Consider the following 25526-nt stretch of genomic DNA (forward strand, 5'->3'; position numbering starts at 1 on the left):
GCTGAGCAGAGATGCGGCATGGTCATTCATCGTAATGACCAGGACCTGACCCAAATGGTCAGCAGGGCCAAAGATTCTGTATTCCTATGATAATCTCAGGTTTGGAGCACAGGCTGGGGTTCAGGACATGGACAGCACCAGCCTGAAGTATTTCCCAGACTCACCAGCCACCCCCCTTTCTTTTTGCCAGTGCTGGGGAATCAAACCCACTGCTTTGCACATGCGAAGCATGTTCTACCACCAAGCTATAACTCCAGCCCTCACCTGCTTTCTTATAACTAGGTTGTCCTGTTGCTGCTTCTCTCAGAGAATCACGGTATGTACACAGAAAGTACAATCCGAGGGCACCACCAAAGGCTAACCACATACATCTGTAAATGGACCTATCCTGATGAGATATGGTACAAAGGATTGTAACGATCAGTCTAAAAGCCATATGAGCCACAAGAACACACTTCAGGTAGCAGAGAGTAACCAATTTAGGGTGGGCTTCCTTCCTGTCTGCCTGGAGATCTTCCCCAAGCTCCCTCCAGACCCTTTAAAAACGCAAAGCACTTAGCACAAATGCCATTACCTGGCTTACTTCCAGAGACACCAGATGGCTTCTTGAGGTCTGACTTCAGCTTAGATGCCAGAATAAATCTCCTAAACCACTCCTCTTTGTCTCGACCAGTTCTCCCAAACAGATAGAGTATCTGGTCTCGCTGGCCAGATCTTGTCCCCTCCTGAGGTTGGGATGGTTTCTTGGGGTCCTCGCTTCCCGGTCCCGGCTCTCTCTCAGCGGGTGGCTTCTCTTCAGAACTCTCCTTATCAGTCTGAGTCTTAGACATAAAGTCATCTTGCCGACCAAGCTCAATACAAATGGGGTACTTTTTATTCCAGATTCGTTTCCGAGCCAAACTTTTAGGCACAAGATAAATCTACAGAGAAAGGGAAATAGTGATTTACATACTGAAGAGTGGCTACACTGTATTAAGCACAGCACAAATGCAAGTCTTATACAATTTTTGACTAAAATGTTGAATGCTAAATAATTTTTTTTGTGTGTGTGGTGGTACTAGGGTTCCTGGAAGCCCTTCGACCTTCGGGCTACACTCCCAGACCTATTTTATATTTTTTGAAACAGGGTCTCTTATGCCAGCACGGCTGGCTTCGAACCTGCGTGATCCTCCTGTCTCCGCCTCCCAAGTGTGGGGATTAGATCCTCCTGTCTCAGCCTCCCAAGCGGCGGGGATTACAAGCGTGAGCCACCACACCCAGCTGATGTTTCATAGTTCTGTAAGAATTATACAAATCTCTAATTTTCAGGTAGTAGTATAATAATACTCTTTAACTGATTATCATCAACTAAGTTTGGATATCAACTAAGTTTAATTATCCTGGGAAAAGTTTAAAGTGGAAAAAAAAGGCCGGGCATGGTGGCGCATGCTTGTAATCCCCATGCTTGGGAGGCGGAGACAGGAGGATTGCGCAGGTTCCAAGCCAGCTGCGTGTGCTCGCTTAGGAGACCCTGTTTCCAAATAAAAATATAAAAAATAGATCTGGGAGTGTAGCCCGGAGGTAGAAGGGCTTCCAGGAATCCCAGTAACACCAAAAAAAAAAAAAAAAAAAAAAAAGTGAAAAAAAAATTTATTAACCTAGATGGGGAGCTCAAGTACGCCAATCCTTAAGCAATAAAAACAAAAGCAAGCCTGCGTGGTGGCGCATACTTGCAATCCTGCGCTTGGGAATCTGAAACAGGCGGATCACACAGGTTTGAAGCCAGCCTCAGCTACTGAGTGAGGCTCTCAGCAACTCAGTGAGATCCTGTTTCCAATATAAGATAGGTCTGGGAGTATAGCCTGGGGGTAGAAAGCCTCTGGGTTCCACCCTCCAGTACCACCAAACCAAACCAAACCAAAAAAAAAAAAAAAAAAAAAAAAAAAAAGAAAAACAACAAAACAAACAAACAAAGAAACAAAAACCAAAAAACCAAAAGCAAAACCTTTTGGGGGATAAAAATGCAGTGAAGTAACCAAGACTCCGAATGCTTCCCATTCATCTCAGCTGTGTGGCTCACCTTGCTGTCAGCGAGGTCGTAGATTTTCTGGCTGATGTAGGTGACCTCTGGCTTTGCTTCATTGTAGCTGGCTCTCCTGGATATGTTTTTGTTGGGCTTTGAAAGTCTTAAGGTTCCACCCTCAAGTCGAACAAAGACTGAATGTGTCAAAGTCGCATGGTAAGTTTCTGGATCATAGTTGGAAATCTCATTCATCCATCCCTGAAGGAGAAAAACTTTCATTAGTGAAATCCGAGTGAACACAATCTGATTCAGTGTGAAAATTTGCAATATTGTGGCGTTTGGTAGACAATATTCTCTAGTTCATGTTTTTTTTTTGGTCTTTTTCTTTAGTCTATTACTATGCTGAATTGAGCTTTCCCCCCCTTCTTGTGGTAATGGGGATTGAACCCTGGGGCATTCTACCTCTGAGCTGGATCGTGAGCCCTATTTAATTTTTTTATTCTGAAATAGGGTTTAAGTTGCTGAGGATACTGCTAAGTGAGCCACTATGCCTGGCTTCATTGACTTTATATTTCTGTGGAACTGGGGACTGAACCCAGGAGTGTTCTACATCCAAGTTACACCTCCAGCCCTATTTCACTTTTTAAATTTTTTTTATTGGTGCATTATATTCATACAACTTATTGGGGTAAAAAACTTGTGTGTACAAACATGTACTCATCGCTGATTTAACCCCTACCCAAATCCCACCCCATTCCCTCCTCGTCCCTCCCTCCCTTGCTTGGCTTAGTGATTGACTTTGATGTTTAAGTACATTGTGTGCTTTAGAGATTTTCCTCTTCCCCCTATTTCACTTTTTATCTTGAAATAGGGTCTAAGTTGCGGAACATTTTACTAAATGGCCGAGGCTGGCCACGAACCTGTCATCATCCTGTCTCTGCCTCCCAAGTACTGGGATTACAGGCATGTGCCACCACTCCCAGATGTCTCTTGGTATTAGTAAACCTCAGAACAGAAAATAGAAAGTGAGAAGTGATTCCTCTTCTCTTTTTCCTGGAGGAGCTTGTGTAGAACTAATATTATTTCTTCTTAAAAGTTTGGTAGAATTTGTCAATGAAGCCATCTGGGCCTAGACTTTTCTTTGAAGAAAGTCTCCTCCAACCCCTCCACCCCCATACTAGGGGTTGAACCTAGGGGCATTCAACCTCCGAGCTATGCCTCCAGCCCAATTTTTATTCTTTATTTTTTCATTTTTTATTTTTTGGTGGTACTGGGGGTGGAACCCAGAGGCTTTCTACCTCCGGGCTATACTCCCAGACCTTTTTTATATTTTATTTGGAAACAGGGTCTCACTGAGTTGCTGAGAGCCTCACTAAGTAGCTAAGGCTGGCTTCGAGAACCTGTGCGATCCTCCTGTCTCAGCCTCCCAAGCGCGGGGTTTACAAGTGTGCACCACCACGCCCGGCTTATTCTTTATTTTGAAACAGGGTTGTGGAGGGCCTCAAGAAGTAGGTAATGGGCCTCGAACCCACAACCCTTCTGTTGCAGCCTCCCCAATACTAGGATTACAAGCATGTGCCACCATGTCTGGCCTTGTAGAAAGGTTTTTTTTGGGGTGGTACTGGGGGGTGGAACCCAGAGGCTTTCTATCTCTGGGATATACTCCCAGGCCTATTTTATATTTTATTTGGAAACAGGGTCTCACTAAGTTGCTGAGAGCCTCACTAAGTAGCTGAGGCTGGCTTTGAACCTGCGTGATCCTCCTGTCTCAGCCTCCCAAACGTGGGGATTATAAGCATGTGCGACCATGCCCGGCTGTAGAAAGGTTTTAAACTATGAATTTGTACTTTTCTTAAATGTTTCTTTTTTAATATGAGCTTTTATTTACTTATTTTGGTGCTGCGGATTGAAGCCAGGAGCATTCTACCTTCCATTTTATTTTTATTTTGAAACAGGGTCTCAGTAGGTTGACGAGCATCTCACTACTTGAGGTTGTCCTCAAACCTGGGATTGTCCTGTCTCAGTATCCCAAGTACTGGGATTACAGATGTGCGCCATCATCCCCGGTTAACTATAACCTTTTAATTTATTTTTAAAATTTTTTAAATTTTTAATTTTTTGCTTTGCAGTACTAGGGATGAATCCCAGGGGCATTCTGCCTCTGAGCTACACCCCCAGCCCCATTTTTTATTCCTCTTTTTTTTTTTTTTTTTTTTTGGCGGTACTGGGGTTCCTGGAAACCTTTCTTCCTCCGGGCTACACTCCCAGACCTATTTTATATTTTTTTATTTGGAAACAGGGTCTCTTAAGCCACCAAAGCTGGCTTCAAACCTGTGGGATCATCCTGTCTCCGACTCCCAAGCACGGAGATTACAAGTGTGTGCCACCACACCCGGCCTTATTCTTTTATTTTTGAAACAGGGTCTCACTGAGTTGCAAAGGGCCTCACTAAGTAGCTGAGGCTGTCCACAAACTGCAATCCTCCTGTCTCAGCCTCCCAAATGCTAGGATTACAAGTGTGCACCACCATGCCTGGCTCTTTTATTTTTAAGCACTGTATTAACTGAAAATAATATATAAATAACATTTGCACTAAAAAATTTCTTTACATAAAGTCCACATTTTTCTCTCTATCCAATTTGGTTGCAGAAAATAGCGTCTTAATGTAAAACAGATTTCCTGGGGGTAAGGTTGTAAAGGTAGCTCAGCTATTATGAGTTTGAAGCAGATCTGGTTTTTCTGTGCTACTCCAGATCTCTATCCAAGGCCAGAATGTTTGTTGTTGTTGTTTTTTGTAAGGCTACTGAAACAGACCTGTGGAGCAGGAGGGAAGGGTGGTGCCTGCGGGCTTCTGGGGTCTGGGAGTGACTACTGGACCTGATCAGTTGCTGGCTGGCAGTTTGGCCATGGAGTCCCGTAATGTCTACACGTCACAGTAAAGGCTAGAGGATACTCCACGACATACAGAGCAGAAGGGGCAGCGCTGTGGTCCATCTAACACCTCTGCTGAGAGGATCCATATTTATTTAATGTTAGGTTGGTTTTTTTTTTTTTGCACTAGGGTACTAGGGAATGGACCTGGGGTATTCTACCCCTGAGCTACACTCCCTGCCCTATTTTATTTTATTATTTTTATCTGGAGGAAGTGTCTCTGCCAACAACTTAGTGAGACCATTTCAAAATAAAAAATAATATAAAATAGGGCTGGCAGTGCAGCTGAGATGGTAGAATGCCCGAGTTCAAAAGAAAACTACACGTGTGTGTACATCCTCAATTTATAAACAAACTTAAGACAGCTTATTCCTTTGATTTTCAGGTTTAGAAAACAAGATACACAGGCCCATGAACCAGGATCTAAGCACCCAACCAGCTTATCTGTTGACAGGACACACACACTCAGGTGACAAAACATTCTACCCCATTCTAACAAGCTGTGGTTCAGTTACTGTTCCTAAGCAACACTTGTATCTGGTTAATAAGGGTACCCACTTCCACAGTGCTTCAGGGAGACCTGGCTTGCAGCCACAGAGCCAGGCGCTGACCAACAGCTCAAGAGCCCGCCCTCCTGAGCTCCGGCTTCTCTGTAGCCCATGTCCTCACTGAGCTACAGTTCTGACATGAGAAAGCAGTTCTCCTCCTTTGCTGACAGCTCTGACAGATACAGGTCACTCTACCACTCGCCAAATTCCACGAATTCTAGAACAACCTGACTCTGGGGAATGTGAAGGAGAGAAGAGTGTTTGGGGCCCCACCTTCCCAGTCCAAAGCACAAAACCCCACCTGCTGCACTACGGTGGCAGAGGCGAGAAGCCGTATGATTTTTTAACATTAATATTACTATTCATAACAGCAGCTGGCATTTAAGTCTATGCTGATCTAGCTACCTCCAGTGCATTATGTCCTCTATTTCTGCCATTCCTTCCAACGCCACAGGAGCTGTAGGAAAATGGTGAGAGGGGAAGTGATTTTCCTTCCAAGGTGTAGAGACTGCACATGTGGGACTTAAACCAAGCCTACCTGCCCCCAGGCATGGTGCCCCCGCAGGATGGCTGGTGCCGAGCCAGCCCTCAGGTCAGGGCAAAGATGAGACTTCTAGAAATCCTCCTCTCTCTGCTGCTCTCCTTCTACCCTGTACCCGTTAATTACCTGGTTTACTTAACTGAGTTACAAACTCCACAGAACCGGGATGTCAGTCCCAGTGTTAGAAAATGTCTACTGACTGACCACATGAGTGAAGTATATTTCAGGGGGTGGCTTGGGGGATTCATGAAGTCTTGAAAATCAAAGGTGAGTAAGATGGGCTGGCAAGTGGAGTGCAGCCCGAGCCCCTGGAGACATACGCAGAGGCAAGTTGAGTGGCTGCATGGAAGGAAAAGATGTGGTGATGCTGTCAATGAAAGAAACCAAGTAAAACTGCACAGAAATAGCACAGAGCAGGAAAAAGAGGGACCCGAGAAAGAACCTAAGAGCGAAACGTGAAAGCTTTTCAGAACCGAACTTAAGTCCTTCTTATCTGGAGCAGAGAGGGGGCTGTGCCAGAGCCCAGGTGTCCCACCTCCTACCCGGGGCTCTTTCCAGAATATTGTTAAGTGTCGACAGGAAACCCTGAGAGAATCGCTAGGGCTGCTACCTGACCCACATCAGATGGAAAGGGGCGCAGACTGGCCTTGAGGTGGCCCAGGGCAAGAGGCTGGCCAGGTACGACTCCCCTGAACTCTGCCCTAAAGGCGCCCCTAGTCACCTGAATCCAGGCCACCCTTCCAGAAGGCAACTTCCAGTACAAACCTAATCATCTTTTCAAACCTTTCACTGACAGGCCAGTGTTTGCCTAGGACTTGAATAACTCCCCAGATTAAGCAGCACATGGAATTTCTAGATGTCAGCAGTTAAATCCCCACTCCCTAGGGCAGTGTAGTGGCTCCAAGGCCTTCCTTTACTCTGTTCCCAAACAGTGCTCCCCCCTCCACTGCTCACCTGTGCTAAAATTCTTCACTAAGTTTCTTACCAAGTGAGGTGTTTCTCCAACTGTTTTTTGCTAGGAGACATGGGAATGGGCATAAAGAGACATAGTAAACAGGGCTGGAGGGGTTGCTCAGTGGTAGAACCCTTGCTTAGCACGAGGTAGGCCCTGGGCTCAATCCCCAGCACTGTAACAAATGGACAAAAGGCGCCCCTGGAACCCCAGCAACCCGGACAGTGAGGCCAGCCTGGGCCACTTAGCAAGGCCCTGCATCAAAATAAAATTAGCTGGAGATGTAGCTCACTGGCAGAATGCCCAAGTTCAATTGCTAGTACGAGAGAGAGAGAGAGAGAGAGAGAGAGAGAGAGAGAGAGAGAGAGAGAGAGAGAATGAGAATATGAATATGTAGCTAGTACCTCATTCTCTTTCAGCAGTTCAACTGGAAGAGAGAGAAAAAGGTAAGAGAAATGGAGAAATGAGACAATCTCAACCCAACTAAAATATCTCAGACAAGACCACTTCTTTCTGAAACTATCAGAATGGAGACAGTGTGCCGCTGGGGACAATGACCCAGTCAGCAGGCTGCAGCTGTCTGGCCCACAGGCTGGTCCTGTGATGCATTTGTAAAAGGTCAGAGGTTTCTCTTCAATTCCTTGCTGGATTTAGGAGCCACACTGGCCGTAAGTAAAAACCACAATCTATAAAGAAGACCATTTAATGCTTGGAAAGATTAAAAGCTACAATTAACCTTTTGCGAAATAATAAAGTCTGGAGGGGCTACTATTGTGCTCACTTTCAGTTATGCTGTCAATGAGGAGTTCGGGGCCAACGCTCTCTTGCTCAGCTCAGCTGGACGCTGAGCTGGCCGGGGAAGTGGCGGGAACTCCTCCACCTCCAGTGTGGTGCAGGTGCCCAGGCGGACACCGGGCGCGGCACGCTTTCATGCACGGCTGTGCTGGCACATGTACCTGCCTGTCACTCAGACCCATGCCCATTCTTTCCTTGCGTCCATCAGGGAAGAAACTAACCCTAAACTCTAGAGGAGAGCCAGGGCCTGAGGCCACTGCTGCTGAGAGTACACAAAAAGGTGCTTACTCTTTCTTTGTTCCCCAAACTAAAACATAAACAGGGCTTCATCTTTACCAGGTTTACATGCTTTCTAATATGCGAAAGGTTGATGATAGCCACTGGTTAAATTGTTAAGGCCAGCTTCAAACCTGCCATTCTCCTGCCTCAGCCTCCCAAGTACTGGGATTACAAGCGTGCACCACTTCTACAAGCCAGCAAGCCATTGGTTAAAACAACATCGCAGATCATGGAGTTTGAGAATAGGGATGAAACAGTCTAATAAACATAACCAAACTTTAGAAAGACAAGCAACCTGCACACATAGAGAATTCATATTATAAATGATAGCCTCAAGCAGAGAATCAACATTCTAAATAAATGCTACTCAAAGATATTATAGAGAACATTAAAAAAATCATTAGGGGAGGAAAGTGCCAGCATCAATGCTGTCCACATCCTCCAACTGCCTGCTCCAAGGGCACCTTCCTGGCTGTGCCACTAGAATCATGGGAGTCCAGGCTAACGCCACAGACTCCAACAAAGTGGACGTTTCACAGCTTTCCTATTGTTCAGAGGACACCTCCCAAAATCAGGTGGTGTAATTATCATACATCTAAAACTATAATGCACTCACAGGCAGTAATAAAGTAGGAGATAAGAGCACTCAAATTAGGCAGACAAATAAAGTGAACCAGATGATGAATTACTGAGATCACAAAGGTCTGACTTATGTTAATAAATGTTAAACATTTAATTATGTTAACAAGCGTCCAAATTACAATATATCAGGCAGCATATAAGGCAGGAGGCTCCAAATTTTCCAGGTCATACATCCTAGCAGTTATACAACTTTTGAATATGTACCAACAATATTTGCTTTATTTATAAATCATGTGCATGTTCTAACAGAGCTTTTGTAAAAAGTAAACAATAAAAATACAGAGCAAAAGATGAAATAATCAGCCTTTGTGCAGCTTTTATTTTCCTTCATGGTACCTGCTTTCTTTCTTTTTCTTTTTTTTTCTTTTTTTTTTTTTTTGGTGGTACGGGGATAGAATCCAGGGGCATTCTACCTCCAAGCTACACCCCCAGCCCTATTTTCTTTTTATTCTTTATTTTGAAACAGGGCTTCACTGAGTAGCTAAGACTGCCCACGAACTGCGGTCCTCCTGTCTCAGCCTCCAGAATGCTGGAATTACAAGAGTGTGCCAGTGTGCCACGCCTGGCTTCCTTCATGCTTTCTTTAGTTGATATCTTAGGGCACAATCTATGCCCTCAGGGTGAAAGTCACGTGTATGTATGTGTGTGTGTATGTGTGTGTGTGAACTGAACCCAGTGGCATTCTATCTCTAAGTTAAACCTCCAGCCCTATTTTATTTTGTAACAGTATCTTGCTACATTGCTGAGGGCCTTGTTAAGTTGCTGAAGTTGGCCATGAACACGCAATCCTCCTGTCTAAGCCTCCTAAGTACTGGGATTTCAGGTGTGTGCCACTATGCCCATGGTGAGAGTCATTGTTAATTATAATGTAAATCCATATGTTTGGTGAAAGGGAAATATATTGTCATCTATATGCTAAATATCATAAGACTTCTCTACTTGCTTAGCTAGAAAGAGCAAGAATAGATACAGATACAAAATAGAATCTTTTTATCTAGTCTTCAGCAACCCATTTAGATACCATGAAAGAAACAACAGAATGAAAACAGTTAACTCATGTGCTGGTGACATAGGCACAGAAAAAATATGCTCATGCCTTGGGACCCTACCCTTTTTTTTTTTTTTTAAGTACTGGGGCTTGCACTCAAGGGAATATACCACTGAGCAACATCCATAGCCCTTTTATTTGTTTTGTTTTGAGACAGGGTCTTGCTAAGTTGCCCAGGTTGGCCCTGAACTTGTAATCTTCCTGCTTTAGCCTCCTGAGTCACTAGAATTATAGGCATGTGCCATCACATGGTCTACTGCAAACATCGTGTGTGTGTGTGTGTGTGTGTGTGTGTGCGTGCAAGAGAGAGAGAGAGAGAGAGAGAGAGAGAGAGAGAGAGAGAGAGAGAGAGAGACAGACTGGTTGGGATTGAACCCCGGGGCATTCTACCTTTGAGCTACACTCCCATCCCTATTTTATTTTTTATCTGGAACCAGGGATCTCACTGACTTGCAGAGCATCTTGCTTAAGTTGCTGAACCTGCCCATAAACCTGTGATCTTCCCATCTCAGCCTCCCAAGTACTGGAATTATAGGTATGTGCCACCATGTCTGGCTGCCAAACCTCTTGTTAAGACTAATTATTGTCCAATTAAAATAGTCTTCAAGCCAGGTGTGGTGGCGCACGCTTGTAATCCCCGCGCTTGGGAGGCTGAGACAGGAGGATCGCACAGGTTCAAAGCCAGCCTCAGCAACTTAGTGAGATCCTGTTTCCAAATAAATATAAAAAAGGTTGGGAGTATAGCCCGAAGGTAGAAAGCCTCTGGGTTCTACCCCATACCACCCCCCCCCCCAAAAAAAAGTCTTCAAGGCCGGGGTTGGTGGTGAGTGCTTGTAATCCTAACATTTGGGAGCCTGAGAGTAGAGGATTGTGGTTCATGGACAGTCTCAGCTACTTAGTGAGGCTCCTTGCAAATCAGTGAGACCTGGTTTCAAAATAAAGAATAAAAAATAGGGCTGGGGGTATAGCTTGGAGGTAGAATGCCCCTGGGTTCCATCCCCAATACTGCAAAAACAAACAAAAAAAATCTTCAAGGTATTTCATATCCTCTTTATACATTAAATACCAACTTAGGGATGAAAAAATATCCATACCCCCCCACTTAACATCCTATTCCCCTCCCCCCCCAAAAAAAAAAAAAAACTTTGAGAAATTTTAGACCCCTTACTGCTTACAGGTCCCTTTCCTTACTCTACTGATGATACCTGGAAGAAACCCAAAAGGATGGTCCTGTAGCAAGCCAGAATTCAGGATGATTTTTCAGGATGCTATAAACTGTTCTCAATACAGATGGGCCAAAGTAACAGTTCTTCGACATCTTAAGTTTGTGAGTTGAATGGCAAACTAGCAAAATGTTAATTATTGGAAGTGGGTATTGGGTACACAAGGATATCATTACATGAGCCTCCTTACTTTTGTGTATTATTGAAATGGTCTATAATAAAAAGTTAAAAAACAAAAATTCAAAGCAAAGTCTTGGGGTCACCTGCCATCCCCAACTGCGCTGTGCTATGGAATTCAGGAAGCATGCTCCGCAGTTGCCTGTCCGACCACTTTACAACATGGGCTCGGGAGTGCAGGCCACGTGCACTGCAGCACCTCATCTGATGGGTTTTCTAGCAATAAGATGCACTGGGGAACAGACATATTATAAAAGCCATACAAGAACCAAAACCCAACCGAACAAAAAAACTCAGGCAACCCATTAAAGGGGCAGGATAGCTTCAGTTAAGAATAAGGAAGAAAGAAATGCTTTCGTATTACTTGTACTTACGGCACTGAGGGTGATCAGACACTAACAAAAGCAACTCAACCCTCTCTTGGCTGTACACAATGAGGTCATTTTCTCATGATTTGTTCATTCTAATTTCTCAAAATAAATTAAAAAAAGAATTTCACGAAACTGAGATTAAATTTACATGTCAAAATTTCTTCTTAAAATTGGCCATGGTCTCCCTATAAAATTACCCTTTTATTGATCAAGTCCAAAGCCTGTATTCAGAGAACCAAATTACAACAAAAACCTGTCCTTCTTATTATAAATACCGAACTGTTCTATGACCCAAAGAAAAAAGCCTCTTATTTGTATTAGTCTCTGCCATGGCGTAAATATGTTAGACAACTTTCTGGGCCATAGCATTTAAAGAGACAGATGACGTTCCGGTACTGACACTCAACTGCTGTGTTCTGCTGGTGGTTTATAAGTCTGAGATAAAGAATTTGCTTGTGAATATAATTCAAAACTGCATCTGAGTCATACAAGCATAAATCCAAGAGTCTTATGTAATCTTCAGGAAGTTTTTCATTATAACCATGTGGAAAAGTTAGTGTGCAATGGCGCTGAATGAAATATGCTCCTAGCCTAGTGACAAGTACATTCCTTGGGAAGGAGGGCCGTCTGATCCGGTTAGGAATGCGGGGCCCACATCCCAGGTACAATATGCTGACCCCAGATGCCTTGAGCTCCCCAGGCCCACACCCATTCTTTCCTAGGGTCTCCGGCTTATGGCAACTAGTGGTCACCCCAAATAAGAACTCCGGAAATGCACCATGCATGTGTCACTGCCTGCCTCAGGCTGCCTCACCCAGCACACCGGGCTCTCAGCCCCTAGTGCTCCTCCTAATGCTCCTGTCTCTGCCCTGGCTTTCAGGCCTTCATTGGTCCCTTGTGCAGGATGCTCGAGGCAACCTTTCTCCAGTGTGGTTCTCATCAGAATAAACAGGCTTCGGAGGAGGTCCTGGGGCTCTTCTGTGGACTTCGCGACAGCTCTTCAGCCACACAGAAGCCCTTTCTGCTTCTGTTCCAGACAGCGTAGCTGCTGGTCAGCTGGGCGCGGAGTGGGAATGAAGGAGCACCATGTGGCCTCAACAGCCACACACCAGTTTTGAGAATAGTCACTACTTGGCTGCAAAGTGGTGTTTGTGGCTCATTATCCCACATACTCAACACTGCTACAGCACCAGCATTATGTTTAAATGCAAATCTGCAGTGTAGATGAAATATGAAAATTGCCCCGATAAAGTAAAACTTTACTTTTTTCCTCTCTGACCTCATTGTATTAAGTCACATAGAAAAAACCCTGCTGTGCTCCTTTATTTTTTATTTTTTTTTTTAAATTATTTGTGGTGCCAAGGACTGAACTCAGGACATTCTACCAGCCTTATTTTAGTTTTTCTTTAGAGACGGAGTCTTACTAAGTTGCTGAGGCTGGCTTCAAGCCTGTGGCTCTTCTGTCTCAGTCTCTCACATACAGGGACTACAGGTGTATGCCACCACGCCCTGCCCCTTGAATTGTTTATGAAGCCAAGGAGGAGGTCAGACTCTTGTCTAGGCTGTGCGTACTTCATGCACCCCTTAGTGGGAACTTACCTGGCTCAGAGGTTTGAAAACACATGGTCTCCTAAAATAGTCTTCCAGCAAGTTAGTTCCCTGATCAACTAGCTCATGGTTCACAGATGTAGTCTAGGGCATGGAGTATGCAGGAGCGCCGGGAAGGGGCTATGCCTCTGTATTAGAGATCTTAATCACCACAGGCTATTAGTCTCCTGTTATCAGTAAGGTTTTTTTTTTTTTTTAAGTTTGCATACGTACCCTCAAGAACTACATCATCATATTCTCTATAAAATCTAACTCAAAAGCCGGGCGTGATGGCACATGCTTGTAATAATCCCAGTACTTGGGAGGCTAATTGCACAGGTTTGAAGTCAGCCTCAGCTACTTAGTGAGGCTCTCAGCATCTTAGTGAGACCCTGTTTCCAAATGAAATATAAAATAGGTGTGGGAGTGTAGTCCTGAGGAAGAAAGCCCCTGGGCTCCATCCTGGTCACACACACACACACACACACCCCTAACTCAATAGGATCAAATGCACAGAAAATGACTCAAACCAACTAACTAATCCTCAAAACCAAAGTATTTAAAGAGTAACTCACAGATCAGGTGATGTCGTAGTCTGTTTTCTATTGCTATAACAAAATACTTGAGTGTGGGTAATTTTTAGAGAAAAGAGGCAGATTTAGCTCATAGTTCAGGAATTCCAAGAGCATGGTGCCAGCATCTACTCAGCTTCTGCTGAGGACCATGTGCTGCTCCATGCATGGGAGAAGGTGGCAAGAGCAAGCAGATGTCCACTCTTACGGGATGCTCACTAATCCCTTCACAAGGGTGCTGCCATCACAACCTAATTACTTCTGAAGGGACCATCACTTCTCAACATGATTATACTGGAAATTAAGTTTCATCATGAGTTTTGGCAGAGACAAAAACAGAATTAAACCATAGCAACAGTTTTTTTTTCTTTTTTTTGGTGAGGAGTGTGTGGGGAGGAAGAGTTACTGAGGATTGAACCCAGGGGCATTCTACATCTGAGCTACACTCCTAATTCTTTTTATTTTGAAATGGGGTCTTGCTAAGTTGCGGAGGCTGGCCTTAATGCGTCCTATGTCCTGCATTACTTTACAGAGAAAGTCCAGAGCTCACAAAAACATGATTATTTCTCTAGCACTCCCCTGAGCATCCACCATTCTCCTACTCTGTTTAAAATCCAGGAGAAGCTGGGTGTGGTGGTGCATGCTTGTAATCCCAGTACTTGGAAGGCTAAGACAGGAGAATACAGGTTCGTGGCCACCTCAGGTACTTAGTAAGTTCCTCCACAACTTAGTGAGACCCTGCTTCAAAATAAAGATTAAAAAAAGAAAAAAGAATCGGGCTGGGGACGTTGCTCAGAGGTGGAATGCCTCTGGGTTCAATCCCCAGCAACACACATACACACACACACACACACACACACACACACACACACACCCCAGGAGAACACCACTATATCTGTTGGGTTTTTCTTTAAGGCTTTCATACCTGCCCTGTATTCTCTATTCTTCTCTATTCTGGTGAGAGACAGCTGCTGACTTTGTAGACAGGTTCTGAGCAACAAGCATCAAGTATCAAACCCTGTCAAAGATGGACCACCCTGGTTGTCTACTTTAGTGGGGGGGGGCCTTCTAAAAGCTGTGCTTTTTAGTAGTTATTTTTCATTTTCTTAAATATCACTCCTATCGATCCCAGACTGGATTTTCTTCTTTAGGTAGGCATCAGGGATTTCTTTTATAAAGCAACTTCATCAGGAGATGACAAGGTTAATATCAACTCACTGGCTAAATATTCATTTACTTGTGGACCCATCATTCACCCAGCAATCATTTACTACAGGCCTAATACACAGCAGGTGCTCAGGATACACCAATAAACAGACGGGCAAGGTGTGTGTGCTCATGAAGCTTAGGGTGTGTTGCGGAAGAGAGACAATAAACATATAATGCTACCTCTGATAAATACTACGAAGGTGAGCAAGAAGAGCTAGCTGTGCCTCCCCAACTCTGGCACCCCTTCAGAGTGTAGGGCCATTCAAAGCTGCCCAGCCAAGTACCAGATCTCCCAGGATCCCTCCCATTTTGGAAGGCCAGTGTGAACACCTAATCCCAGTGGAATGGAAGTAGAAGTGGTGCGTATCACTTCTGGGTCCAGGCATTTAAGTAGATATGACTTCTCTTTGCTTTTTCTTTCTGCTAAAACCTCTAGTACTTAGTGCAGGACCACAGGCCTGTTTCTGTCAAGTTGTATTGGAACACAGATACATCTATCCACTTACTTATTGTCTATGGCTGCTTTCCTGTTACCGTGCAGAGTTGAGTGGCTGCATTAAGATGATATACCCACAAACCTAAAATGTTTACTTTCTGGCCCTTGGAGAAACAAAGCTTGCTGAGCTCTGGGTGGAGCCACAAGATGGCAAGATCCTGGGCCCTAAATCAACATGTGCAGGAGGCCACCAGCTTCTCAGGAACACCCATAATGGATTCTTATATGCTTAGTGTTTTATAATAGTATTTTCCTAACTCATACAGAGAATAAAGCACAAGTGCAATGTAAAAATATAACAGAAGTAGAGGGCCAGATTTAGATCTAATATACTTTAGTTAGTTCTAATATACTTTCCTTTTCTTATCACAACATTTGGCTCCTTTTTTTTTTTTTTTTTTTTTTTTTGGTGGTGCTCGGGGTGGAACTCAGGGCTACACTCCTACACTCCCAGGCCTATTTTATACTTTATTTGGAAACAGGGTCTCACTAAGTTGCTGAGAGCCTCCTAAGTAGCTGAGGCTGGCTTCGAACCTGTGTGATCCTCTTGTCTCAGCTTCCCAAGTGCTGGGATTACAAGCGTGCGCCACCACGCCTGGTGTGGGTCCTAAATTTAAAGTTAACGCTGCCAAATGTTTTAAAGAGCCATATTCTAAAAATGATTTCCAAGAGTATGATCTCTTACTTCATAAAATTGATTAAGCCCGACTTCCAGGAAAATGGCGACCGAGAAAAGCGGGGCTTAAGAGCCCTGCTAACAACCAATCTCCATTACCACAAAACCAGCGCCTATCATAGCCAGAAAACACCATCACCAGAGAAACAAAAAAAACCACCAGGCTCCAGAGAGAATGCGGACTGAGAACAGAGCTCAGGGCCACAGAGGAGACACACGCGCCCGAGGACGCGGCAGCAGCGCCATACTGCTGGCGGCAGCGGCGAACTCATCGGATGGCTACAGCAAGCTGAGGTGAGCCGCTGCGGAACAGCCAGGCGGGACCTTTCGGCGCAGAGAGGATTTAAAGCTCCCAGTGGCTGAGCTCAGCACACGCTGCAGGGATTCAGAGTGGAAATCAAAACCAGAGAAGAAAAAATACGCCAGCCTCAGGGCCGAGGGCGTGGCCGCGGCGCCATATTGCCACCGGCGGCAGCAGCAGCAGTGAATTCGCCGAATCCAGTACAGCTACATCTGCGTACTCAAGAACAGTGAGTCAAATTGCGGGCCACAGAGGAGAAATCCCAGTACTGTACCTCACTACCTCACTGTACCCAGTGAGGGAGTGGTGGTGGCAGAGATATCACGCCATAGGAGAACGTGCAACCTGGCACCCCCCCATAGTTTAAAGCAGCCTCTATTGACTCCCTGGGTCGGAGACTCTGTGATAAAAACCAGTAAAGGAGTAGTGGGGTCTGAGATACTACTGACTCGAGATCCAGAACACCTTAAGTGAAGTCATAGTGACCCAAGGGAAGAACCCAGAGAAGGCACAAATATCCGAAATCATGGGAAAGAGGAATAATACTGGAGCAATGAATGCCGCCCACAACCCCACAACATCAGAACCTGATAAAACAGAAAATCAGAGATTTCTAGAAGATCAAATCAGGAAAATAACTGTAGAAATAATAGAGGTGCTTCGAAAAGAACTCAGAGAGAGCCAAAAAGAGATAAAGGATGCAATTAATGAAGTAAAGGCCTCAATTCAAAGCACAAACAACCGATTAGACCACATGGAGAACAGAATCTCGCTCTTAGAAGATGAGCAATCCAAAAATGAACGCATAGTTTCTAATCTAGAAAAAAATATCCAACAGCAGGAATCTGACATTGAAGAAATATGGGCCCATCTTAAGAGAGCTAACCTAAGAATAATTGGAATAGAGGAGGGAAAAGAAAGTGAAACCAAAGGGATCAACAATCTCTTCAAGGAAGTAATAGCAGAAAATTTTCCAAACATAGAGCAAGAGGTTGATACACAGGTCCAGGAAACTTATAGAACTCCCTTTAGACAGGATCGGAGAAGAGGATCCCCACGCCACATAATTGTCAAAATGACCAACGTGGAAGCCAAGCAGAAAATCTTAAAGGCAACAAAAACAAAGGGCCAAGTGACATTCAGAGGCAAACCAATTAGAATCACTCCAGACTTCCCAAACCAAGTCATGAGAGCCAGAAGGGCTTGGAGTAACATATTCCAAACTCTGAAAGAAAACAACTTCCAGCCAAAAATTTCCTATCCAGCAAAACTTTCTATCAAATTAGATGGGGAAATAAGAAGCTCCCATGACAAACAGAAACTGAAGGAATTTATGTCTTCAAAACCAGCACTAGAGAAAATACTCAAAGAGATTAACTACAAAGAAGAAATAGGTAACACTCACCAGAACCAGAGAAACAAGATTTTCCATCCAACAGACAACTAAGATTGGTTATCTGTGGAGATTCATAATTTATGTTAGTCTTTTACCTATCTCTAAATTGTATTGTTTGACTTTATTGTTGTTAATTTTTAGGATTTCTAGTTGGGATATTAATATACCTTCAGATATAGCATTTGGAAATATTTTATCCCATTCTATTAGTAACTTTTAACTCTGTTTACATATTCTTTGGATATACAATATTTTTTTTATTTTTTAGGGAGTTTGTATATTCTTCTGTTGCCTGTGCCATTTAAATCATATCCAAGAAATCACTGCCAATTTCAATGTTGTGAGGTTTTATGACCCATATTTTCTTCTAAAAGTTTATAGTCTTAAGATTTATATTTAGGTCTTTTATCTATTTTGAGTTAATACTTGTATGTGGGATTAGGTAAGGGTCCAATTTTATTCTTTTCTATGTAATTATTATTTTTCAACAATATTTAGTTAAAAGAATATTATTTCCACCACCAAATGTTCGTGGAAACCTTGTCAAAAATAACTTGACAATATAGGGAAGAATTTAGCTCTAGGCTTGTATTTAACTCCAATGGTTTATATATCTGCCTTTAGAACAGTATTACACTGTTTCAATTATTGTAGCTTTATATGGTTTGAAATCAGAAAATATATATCTGCTAGCTTTGTTCTTCTTCAAGATCGTTTTGGGTATCTAGAATTCATATTCCATATTAGGATAGATTTTTTTCTGAAAAATAAATATATAAATATATGATAGTTTCACCAAAAAAACAGAAAAAAATATGCTCTGGTAAGAAAGAAAGCAAAAAGAAATATTGAAATGTTATCTTTAAATCATCAAAAGCTTGGCATCAGACAAATGAAACTGTTATGTGAGATTATCATTTTTAATTTTGGATAAATTACTATAATACTAGATGTCAATCACTAAGCCAAGCATGGGAGGGAGGGATGGGGAGAGAATGGGGTGGGGATCGGGTGGGGGCTGACTGGGAGATGTGTGCATGTATGTCTACAAAAGTTTGTATCCCACTATGATGTATGAATACAGTGCACCAATAAAATAAAATTTAAAAAAATTGATTAAGCCCAAATATCATTTGTATTTAAAATCTTTATCTTGTAACATATAACATCCATTAACCTACCGTAGGGTCCCTTTTCAAGTATGAATTAGATTTTACTAGGTTTCTTTCTTTTTTTTGGGGGGGGGTAGTGCTGGGGGTGGAACCCAGAGACTTTCTACTTCTGGCTATATTCCCAGACCCATTTTATATTTTATTTGGAAACAGGGTCTCACTAAGTTGCTGAGAGCCTCACTAAGTAGCTGAGGCTGGCTTCGAACCTGTGTGATCCTCCTGTCTCAGCCTCCCAAGCGCGGGGATTACAAGCTTGAGCCATCACGCCCGGCTAGATTTTACTAGGTTTCTAAAAACCATCCTATATATCAAACAAAAGACTCAAGCTAAATGAACTTTTCCTTATTAATAACAAAACCATTCTAAACCAAGCTAAGAATCAAGAGGGAATTACCAAAAGGATCAGAGTTCAAACATCAATTAGGAGAATTCTCTTAAAACAGCCTAAGACAATTTGCTTGGGTTATAGGTGTCCATCTTCAAACATTAAAACATTTATTCTGTACAAGAAAAATTCAAATACATGTTTCCCCAACACATGATCTGAAATGGTTTATTCCCTCCAAAATTCATGATGGAGTTTAATGCCCTGTGTGAGACATAGGAGGGTGGAAACTTTACAGTCTTTAGAAGTGGAGCCTTTAGGAGGTAATTATGATTAGGTATCATCGATCAGAGTGGGCGCCTGCAATTGAACCTTGGTGGCTTTATAAGAAGAGGGACAGAGATTAGAAGACAAGACAGGCAATCTAGGCATGCTGGCACACACTTATAATCTCAGTACTTAGTAGCTAAAACAGGAGGATCGCAGAGCCAGCCTCAACAACTCAGCGAGGTCCTCAGCAACTTAGTGAGACCTTATTTCAAAATAAAAGAATAAAATAGGGCTGGGGGGTATATAGCTCAGAGGTAGAATATTCCTGGGTTCTATTTCCAGTCTCACACACACACACCCCAGACACATACACATGTGTGTTTCATGTCCCCTGCCAAGTGCTACCCTGTGTTGCCTCAGGACTTTGCCAGCAAGGACATCACGATATAGATCTTCAGCCTTGAGCCAGAACTGTGAGCCAAAAACAAAACAAACAACAACAAAAACCTTTTCTCTCAACCCAGTCTGTGGCACTTGTGATTAGCAACCCAAAATAGACTAAGACATCTTCCTTAAAAGACAGAGTCAGTCCTTCATCGGTCTAGCTGTGCGACCTTGGATGAGTAGCTTAACCTCTCTGGGCCTCCACTTCCTCATGAGCACACAGCCTAATGAACAGGGTTGTGATGAGGACTGAATGAGAGAATGCACCCAATCCTTGCCCACTGCAGGAGCTCAGCATCAGTGTTGCCTTTACTGTTCCGATGATCACATCAAAGCAACCAGACTGTCATAACGCATCCAGTGACATCTGCTGGGTAGCTGACAACAGCAGCAACTGGATCAACACTGAAGACTGGATTAAATTAAAATCTTCCCCAGACAAGTGCTCAAACCAGTTTCAACTGCATGCCGTGGTCAGTGATTACGCACTAGAGTGAAATGAGCGCCATTTTTCTTGGCTAACATCAGCACTAACTTACTCCTAGGGCATGTAGACGGTAGAAACAGCACCGCCCATCAAGCAGCCGAGGCACCAGTGCACACTCGCTCGCTCCCTCCACCTGCATATTAACGCTGAGCTTAAGGTGTCACATTCTCAACGCCGACTTCCCTCAAAAAAGAAGCAGTCTCCTAATATACTGGATGTGGAAGACAGGAAGAGGGTTAGGCTGCACAGTATATGATCCCATTGAATCAAATACAGACCCTCCTACGTGAGGAATTAAAAAAAGGACGGCTAAGATTTCATTCCAAATCATTAATTATAATTCCCTCCCACTAGTGGGAGAGTATTTTTTCTTTGAAAATGTATGTTCCTATTAAATCGAACAAATATAGATTTTTTTTTTTGGTACTGGGGGTTGAACCCAGCGGCATTCTACCTCCAAGTATACCTCCAGCCAGGTTTCTTATTCTTTATTTTCAAATAAGGTCTCACTAAGTTGCACAAGGCCTCACTAAGTAGCTGAATCTGTCCACAAATTGAGATCCTCCTGTCTCAGCCTCCCAAATGCTGGGATTACAAGCATGCGCCACCATATCTAGCTAACAAATATAGATCTTCATATGTGAGGAACATTAAAAAAAAAGACATCTAGATTATATTCTAAATCATTAACTATAATTCTCTCCAACTAGTGTTATAAGAGTAATTTTTTCCTTTGAATTTCCTGCGTATTTTAAATACTGACCAAGTATTTCTTTTGGGCAAAGAAAATAGATTATGAAATTTAAAAACCAAAAATAGCATTTTTTTTGTACTGTGGGTTGAACCCTGGAGCATTCCACCTCTGAATTATACCTCCGGCCCTTTTTATTTTTTGTTTCGAAACATGGTCTTGATAGGTTGTCAAGAGTCTCGCTAATTTGCTGAGGCTAGCCTCAAACCTGAAATCCTCCTGTCTCAGCCTCCCAAGTACTAGGATTACAGGTGTGTGCCATCATGCCCAGCAATAATAGCATTTTGAAACTTGAAACAATTATTCTCTTTGTTTTTCTGCAATAAAGGGAAAAGATACTAACTACCATTTTTGGAGCATGCTTATTTCAACAGAAGATAGGGAGCCGGGCATGGTGGCACATGCTTGTAATTCCAGCAATTGGAAGGCTGAGACTAGAGGATCATGGTTTGCGGTTAGCCTCAGCTACTTAGTGAGGCCCTCCGCAATTTAGTGAGACCCTGTCTCAAAATAAAGAATGAAAAATAGGGTAGTGGTTGTAGCTCAGAGGTCGAATGCCCCTGGGTTCCATCCATCCACAGACCCGCAAACAAACAACAAACAACAAACAAACAAACAAAACAGAAGGTTTTATAGAGAAACCAAACAAGCATGGAACTGGAAAAGCTAAAGATTAAAATCAGTAAGATTTAAAATTGCTCCAAGCAAGACAAGTTCTTTTTGTATACCTGTAATATGAGGGCTTGAGGGGCAGGTCCAGGTGTGAACTTACTGCAGGGAGCTGTCACAGGAAAAGCAAGAGGGCACAGAGACTCCCAATCCTACCTCTATTACTTAATAAAATAGCAAGAAACCAGCTGGGCGTGGTGGCGCACACTTGTAATCCCAGCATTCAGGAGGCTGAGACAGGAGGATTGTGGTTTGAGGACAGCCTCAGCTACTTGGTGAGGCCCTCTGCAACTCAGTGAGACCCTGTTCCAAAATAAAGAACAAAAATGTAGGGCAGGGTTTATAGCTCGAAGGTCAAATGCCCCTGGGTTCCATCCCAGACCCGCAAAAAAAAAAAAAAAAAAAAAAAAAAGCATAAAACACCACCTCCTCCCCAGAGTCCAAGTTTCTGCATGTGTAAAATCAAAAGCATTAAATGCCTTTAGGAGAGATGGTGAAATGAATTAGACAGCTTTACACAGCAGTGATCTGAAAACATTTTTTATGCCATACTCTTTGTAAAAACATACATATTGTGTGCATATAACTAATGAACTATATAAGTTACAACTACCTTGTACTGTGTATATTATAAAACATATAATAATCAGAAAAAATAAAACGTGGAAAAATAAATACATAATAAAAGTTTTACAATATCTGTCCTGTACCCTGATGGACTGTTACAGGCACCACGAGGAGGCCCAAAGCTAGACACCTGACATGCACAGGCAAAGGCCACATCTCTTTCTCCAGCCCACACCCCACTATGCTCAGAGGAGAGAAGACAGCCAGCCAGGGCCATTAATTTGCTTTTCTTCCTCTTTGTTGCGCGCACGTGTGTGTGTGTGTGTGTGTGTGTGTGTGTGTGTGTGTGTGCGCGCGCGCGCGCGCACATGTGTGCATGCTTCAGAGGCATTCTACCTCCGAGCTGTACCCCCAGACTGATTTTATTTCTTATTTGAAAACGTGTCTTGCTAGGTTGGTGAGAGTCTCACTGCTTCCTGAGGTTGTCCTCAAACCTGTGATCCTCCTGTCTCAGTCTCCTAAGTACTAGGATTACAAATGTGCACCACCACACTCAGCTTTCCTTTTTGTCTTTTCTTGCAATTTTAACCTAACTTTATGGTCTCAAGAATATTTAACCCTAACAGACTAAAGTATAACAAATCCTCATAACAAACTCCTGGCAAATTTAGAGACAGACTCAACTAGGAACTGGATTTAACTGCTACTTTTTAAGAGTCCTGGAGATCTTTGAAAAGGTACCTGGTAAAGTGGCAAAATTTGAGCCAGAATGAGGCTTACCAGATGAGTCTCTTGGCTGCCTGCAGAATGGAGAAACCCCAGTCTTAAAACACTCATGTAAAAACCTTTATTTAACAATCACCAAGATAGTTCAGTGAGCTGTACCGTGAGGCTGTGAGAGACGTTACTTGCTAGTGGCTTGGGAGAGACTTACCTTTAGTATTTCAGGTTCTTTGATGTCCAGGGATCTTGTGTTCCAGTGTTGTAGATTTTTACGTGACTTGTGATGTACATGAGCACTTGGTGGTATAAAAAACCAAATCATGCAAACTGCAGTCATGAACCCAAGGCCAATTCCCAGAAAGAGTCCGCTCATGTAGTAGGGGAGGGGGAGGATGAGGTACGCATAGACACACATTGTAAAGAAGCCCAGCGTCTTCACGGGTAATTCAAGGTGCTGTGGGGCCCAGTCTGCCTCGTCTTCACTGTCTAGAACCAGGCCATCATCGTCTGTGAGCACCTCTGGCTTGGGAGGGACATCTGGGGGCTTATCAGCTCTGCCCTCACCCTCCATTTCCAGGTCAAAGTCCTCGGTGTACAGTTCACAGAACTCTTCATCTTCCTTGCTCACTAACGCGGACAAAGAACATTTCTCAAGAACCAGCGAACTCGTCTTCAGGCCTAACTCCTTCAGGCTGCTTGCCTGGGAGCTTCTCGGCTCCCCCTCTTTTGCAGGCTCTTCGGTGGACTTTGGGGGGTCGCTCCTGGGGCTGTTGGAATCACTGCCGTAGCCGTCCCCTTCCGAGTCGCATTCCTCCTCCTTGATGCTGTAGTTGTTATTGCTTTCCAGGTGCCCGTTCAGGCTGGACAGGTTGGAGAGTTCTGAAGCACTTGAAGATAAGGCTTTGGGCCTATGGCTGCCACTTTCTTCCCCTATAATTTTACTGAGGAGCTGAAAAGGCTCATATATGACTTCTGAAAGGCGTCGTTTAGTGTCTTCAATTTTCGCCTCCATTTCGGGCACTTTAAAAAAGGAGCGAGTGTCGGAGGGAGAAGTCAGCGGGGAAGAGGGAGCAGTTTTGGAATCCCCGCCGGTGTTTCGTGGCTGCGTGAACTGCTTGAACAGGTGTAAATTCAGCTTGGAGTCGGGTGGCTTATAGGACACTGTGTCCGACTCCTGCCGGGACGTGTCTGTGGACAGAGACTTGACCAAGGTCTTCATCAGGTGCCTGTGCCTGGGGGGGTGTGGGGATTCTTTTGGCTCCACCTCGGTGGACAGGGACTTCACCAGGCTCATGAAGGGCTTTGTGCTGGCAAGGGTGGAGGATGAGGCACTGGATGAGAGAACAGGGGACTTGGAAGGAGAGGACAATGGGGAGGAAGAACTGGTTTTCTGCTCAGAAAGGGACGACACACTGGGAGAGCTAGCTAAGGGCCCTGATGAAGACGACCCTGGAGACAAAGCCAATGGCACTGTACTTAATACTTGTGCTGCCGGAGGTGGGGACTCCAATAGCTTTACAGTGTTCTCAGAGACGGGCAAAATGGCAGGGGCCTGGGACACAGACTGTCCATGTGCCAGGACCGGTGAGGCGGCAGAGCCTGCGGGGCCATGGCTGCCCTGGGGTTCGAAATAGAGGTCCTCCTTGGCTTCGAGCCCCGTCACAATGCTTTGGTCATCCAGCCCCTCGAGGTACTCCCGGAACTCCTCCTCCTCTTCCTCCTCCTCCTCCCCGGATGCTGAGAAGTGAATGGCGATGGTGTCTCGGGACACGGACCTCTGCACGTGCACTTTGGGGGCTGATGGTTTTGGCATGTCAATGGTTTTCTCGGCATGGCGACCATTCAGACTTGTCATTGCCGGCTTCGCAAGGGTTCAGGCTCTGGAAACAGCGAAAAAGCACAAGTCAGAGAGCGCCAGGAACCCTGATGAAGCTCAGTTTAAAGGATAATTATGCTCTTACTTGGCAGATGTCCACTGTTTTTCAGTTCAGCAGGTGTAAAGGTTTAATTTTCACTAGATGGATTCTAGTTGGGCGTTCTCTTTTATAAGCAAACCGCACACCAGTTATAAATGCCATACAATCTGTCTTATTTCACAACATCCAAATAGCTATTTCCTCCTTTTTAACTGGCTCACTCTGTGATACTCTACTGCACGGTTTGAAATACCTGAACAGTAGGCATCACCAGCCTTGTTCCAGAAGTCCAAAAGGGTAAAATGCAGCCTCCTGGTGACTTTACGGACCTTAGAATGAAAAGTTCACCTGTGGTCTTCCAGCTGTAAACAGCTAATCCAGGATGGCACTGCTCCTACTGCAATCTCCACAGCAATCCTAACAACCACCTGGCTCTGTATCTCCATGACAGTTGCA

The 25526-nt window shown here is 43.9% G+C and overlaps 1 protein-coding gene across 1 annotated transcript in view; it reads right to left on the reverse strand.

Annotated features, from left to right (window-relative positions):
- Nucleotides 1-25012, reverse strand: part of TEX2 (testis expressed 2) — a gene marked incomplete at its 3' end in the record, with an annotated part of 74368 nt that extends 49356 nt beyond the window's left edge. Inside the window, exons 1-3 of the mRNA XM_080712444.1 lie at nucleotides 23366-25012; nucleotides 2060-2260; nucleotides 575-920 (exon numbers count right to left, since the gene is read on the reverse strand). Of these exons, the coding sequence (XP_080568570.1) occupies nucleotides 575-920; nucleotides 2060-2260; nucleotides 23366-25009 (2191 nt within the window). The 5' untranslated portion in view covers nucleotides 25010-25012. The remainder of the gene's footprint in view (nucleotides 1-574; nucleotides 921-2059; nucleotides 2261-23365) is intronic.
- Nucleotides 25013-25526: the final 514 nt, after the last annotated feature.

The sequence above is a fragment of the Muscardinus avellanarius genome (assembly GCF_963383645.1).
Source record: "Muscardinus avellanarius genome assembly, chromosome: 16".
Lineage (NCBI taxonomy): Eukaryota > Metazoa > Chordata > Mammalia > Rodentia > Gliridae > Muscardinus > Muscardinus avellanarius.